We start from the raw sequence: 3,457 nt of genomic DNA on the forward strand, positions 1-3,457 counted from the left end.
CTTGGCGACAATCGCGGCAATCACTTGATATTACCACATCAAATCTGGAAGGAGATTATGCACAAACGCACAGACTTCGATCGACTCCTGCAATAGGCTGAATCTTCGCCGTTTTGGATTTGCGACTTGTTAATCAAAAGTGATAAAATACAGAAAGCTAAAGTTCTAAAACTCACTCTATTCGGCAATATTTTATATGTTAAACGAAAAACATTGGATAGGTTATTTGTTTATGAACAATGTATTGACCATATGTATGAATGGCTTTGTGAAAATACACATCTTGTTAACACAAAGTTTAAAAAGTTTGTAAAGATTTTACAACAGAATAACATCACCGGCGTATGTTATGAGTCAAAAACCATTGATTGGGATTATGCTGCTAAGGTGATACGTGATAATGTGGATTTCGATTGCGACTCGCTTGTTGATTGCGAACTATTGGCTTGTGCTTTACCCGACATTGAACATTACGCTTTGGAACACATGATTTGTAACCTCTAGTTTTAATAAAATCACATACCGTATATATATTCTTAACTACCTCCTGTAGTGTAATAAAAATATATACAACACATTTTTGTATGACCATTTATTTTACACATAACTGTCTGCACATCTGCATTTGATGATTCAAATTACACGGAATTACATCGCGTGATATGCTATAATATTAATTTCTTTACCGTTTCTTTACCGTTCTTTACCGTTTCATTACCGTTTCATTACCGTTTCTTTACCGTTCTTTACCGTTTCATTACCGTTTTTTTTTACCGTTCTTTACCGTTTCTTTACCGTTCTTTACCGTTTCTAAACCGTTTTTTACCGTTCTTTATCGTTTCATTACCGCTTTTTTTACCGTTCTTTACCGTTCTTTACCGTTTCTTAACCGTTTCATTACCGTTTCTAAACCGTTTTTTACCGTTCTTTATCGTTTTATTACCGTTTTTACCGTTTCTAAACCGTTTTGTTTTTACCGTTCTTTACCGTTTCATTACCGCTTTTTTAACGTTCTTTATCGTTTCTTTACCATTCTTTACCGTTTCTAAACCGTTTTTTTACCGTTCTTTACCATTTCATTACCGTTTTTTTTTACCGTTTTTTACCATTTCATTACCGTTTTTTTTACCGTTCTTTACCGTTTCTTTACCGTTCTGTATTACCGTTTTTATCGCTTTATTACATAATATATTGTCCACGATGTATAACACGCAAACGCTTGCAAAATCTTGTCGCGGGGACACAGTGTACGTGCTCATTAGTAATAAGAATATCATGTGTCACATTCTAGTTCTTGCGCATCTAATTGTCAAATGCATACGTTTGCAGAATATTAGAGTTTGCAGCTGTGACTAAAAAATCACGCTGCGAAATACGCGAGCGGCGCGGGCGGCGCGGGAGGCGCAAAACCGCCACAAAATCCGCCGCGGAAACCGCCGCGAAAAAACCACTGCAGATCGGTAAAATGATCCATCGAAAGCAGATAGAAAAAATTATATAATATCGGTAATTACCGATCATCGATATTATGTAAACATGACAGTAAAAATTATATAAAAATATATATGTGCTGGTAAAAATTAAGTAATTAAATGTTGATATATAATATCGGTAATAAATTACCGATCGTCGGTACTATCGGTATTGTGTAATTATATGTTGGTAAAAAATTATGTAATTAAATGTTATATAATATCGGTAAAAATTACCGATCGTCGATAACATCGGTATGCCTCCCCCTAATTACCGACCGCTGATAACGCCCTGCGCGGTGACGTCATACCCCCCCCCGTGGTGACGTCATACTCCCTCTGACGTCATACCTCCGGTGACGTCATATCCCCCGATGACGTCATACCCCCCGCCCCTCACCCCCCCCCAGAGGACCATGGGTTAGAACCTTTATATTATACCTACTCTTTTATTTTATAGATCAGAGAACATTTCAAATAAACTTCAAGTTTTAAATATAAATAATGAACTTGAAACAATTTCATTTTCGAGTGATAAGATGTTATAATCCATACTCGATGGAAACTCAACTGTGTATACGTTAAATTATATATGTATATATTATCTTACTTATAAAACTATATATTAAATTGTAACGAGCCGTCCGTAATACAAACCGCGAAACCGTTAAAAGCAAATATATGAAACGACCCTTCACGAAACAGAACAGGACAAACTAATGTAAACACCGCCGACCGACCGTGAAGAACACAACACTAGATCAGGCGAAAAGTAGTATAAAAGACCGCGCGAAGAGCCGAGAGATAAGCAGTCTTCCGACGCACTCCGCTGAACGGAGCTCAGACTCCGACAGCAGCAGCACCTCGCGAGCAGCGCTGCCTAGAACACCGTATCCTAGACCTTCCTCACCGCTCCGTCGACTTGTTGGATTCGTAAAGTCGACCTCCGCGTAGACTTATCAAATTCGCACAGGCGACCACACCGTCGACTCGTTGGATTCGTAGAGTCGGCACTCGTGGAGACTCGTCGATCTCGTTAAGTCTACATCCTCGTTACCGCTCCGTCGACTTATTGGATTCGTAAAGTCGACATCCGCGTAGACTTATTGGATTCGTAAAGTCTACATCCTTGATTACCGCTCCGTCGACTTATTGGATTCGTAAAGTCGACATCCGCGTAGACTTATTGGATTCGTAAAGTCTACATCCTTGATTACCGCTCCGTCGACTTATTGGATTCGCAAAAGCGATATTTCTCGATACCGCTTCGAAGAGGTACCGAATACGGAAAAGCCGCGTTAAGTGCGGCTCGGAAACCGCAGCCCCGGCTGTCGGACCCGCGAAACCTCCGATATTATAAACGTTCCGCTACCTGCCGCCGCGAAATCGCGCCGCCGCTCCGGAGAACCGATCCCGCGGCAACGCATCATAGCGCACGATCGCTCCGCAGAACTCTGACGCATTACGCATACGGGGCCGTATTATTCTTCGAGTAACGGCTCTCCTAGCGCAACCAACATTAAAGACCCGAGCGTCAACATCGTGCCGCGAGCACAATACAAGCGACGCGTCACACGACCGCCCGCGTCCCACGGCACGAGCTCCGCCGCAGCGAACATCAACACGCGCGAACACAAAAACCCGCTCGCGAAACCAACGGCGTCGCATCAGACTGTAAATAATCATTGTACATAGCCATCTAATCGACAATATACATCATCTTAATATCCATCCCACTGTCTTCACACTTATTAACATCTGCTCGAATCCGGACCACACCGACTCGCAGCTTATCCCGCACCGAACGCGAAATAGCGTTACAAAATTATATAATATTTCAGGGAACTAAAGGTTTCATAGATGAAATAGAGGGACCTAAAATTGTCGGTAAAACTCAAACTTGTAAGTTGCTCAAATTTATGTTACAATACATAAGATTAGTCGGCACCGAATGCAAATAGTGGCATGGAACGAAGACATCGAAA

General features: G+C 41.3%; 1 protein-coding gene across 1 annotated transcript in view; it reads left to right on the top strand.

Annotated features, from left to right (window-relative positions):
- Positions 1-252: 252 nt before the first annotated feature.
- The window catches only part of LOC116851393, an 8,447-nt gene continuing 5,242 nt past the window's right edge, over positions 253-3,457 (top strand). The window contains exon 1 of the mRNA XM_032830733.1: positions 253-493. Within this exon, the coding sequence (XP_032686624.1) occupies positions 253-493 (241 nt within the window). The remainder of the gene's footprint in view (positions 494-3,457) is intronic.

The sequence above is a fragment of the Odontomachus brunneus genome, unplaced genomic scaffold (genome assembly GCF_010583005.1).
Source record: "Odontomachus brunneus isolate Ranch 3 - 2012 unplaced genomic scaffold, Obru_v1 Obru_scaffold_174, whole genome shotgun sequence".
Lineage (NCBI taxonomy): Eukaryota > Metazoa > Arthropoda > Insecta > Hymenoptera > Formicidae > Odontomachus > Odontomachus brunneus.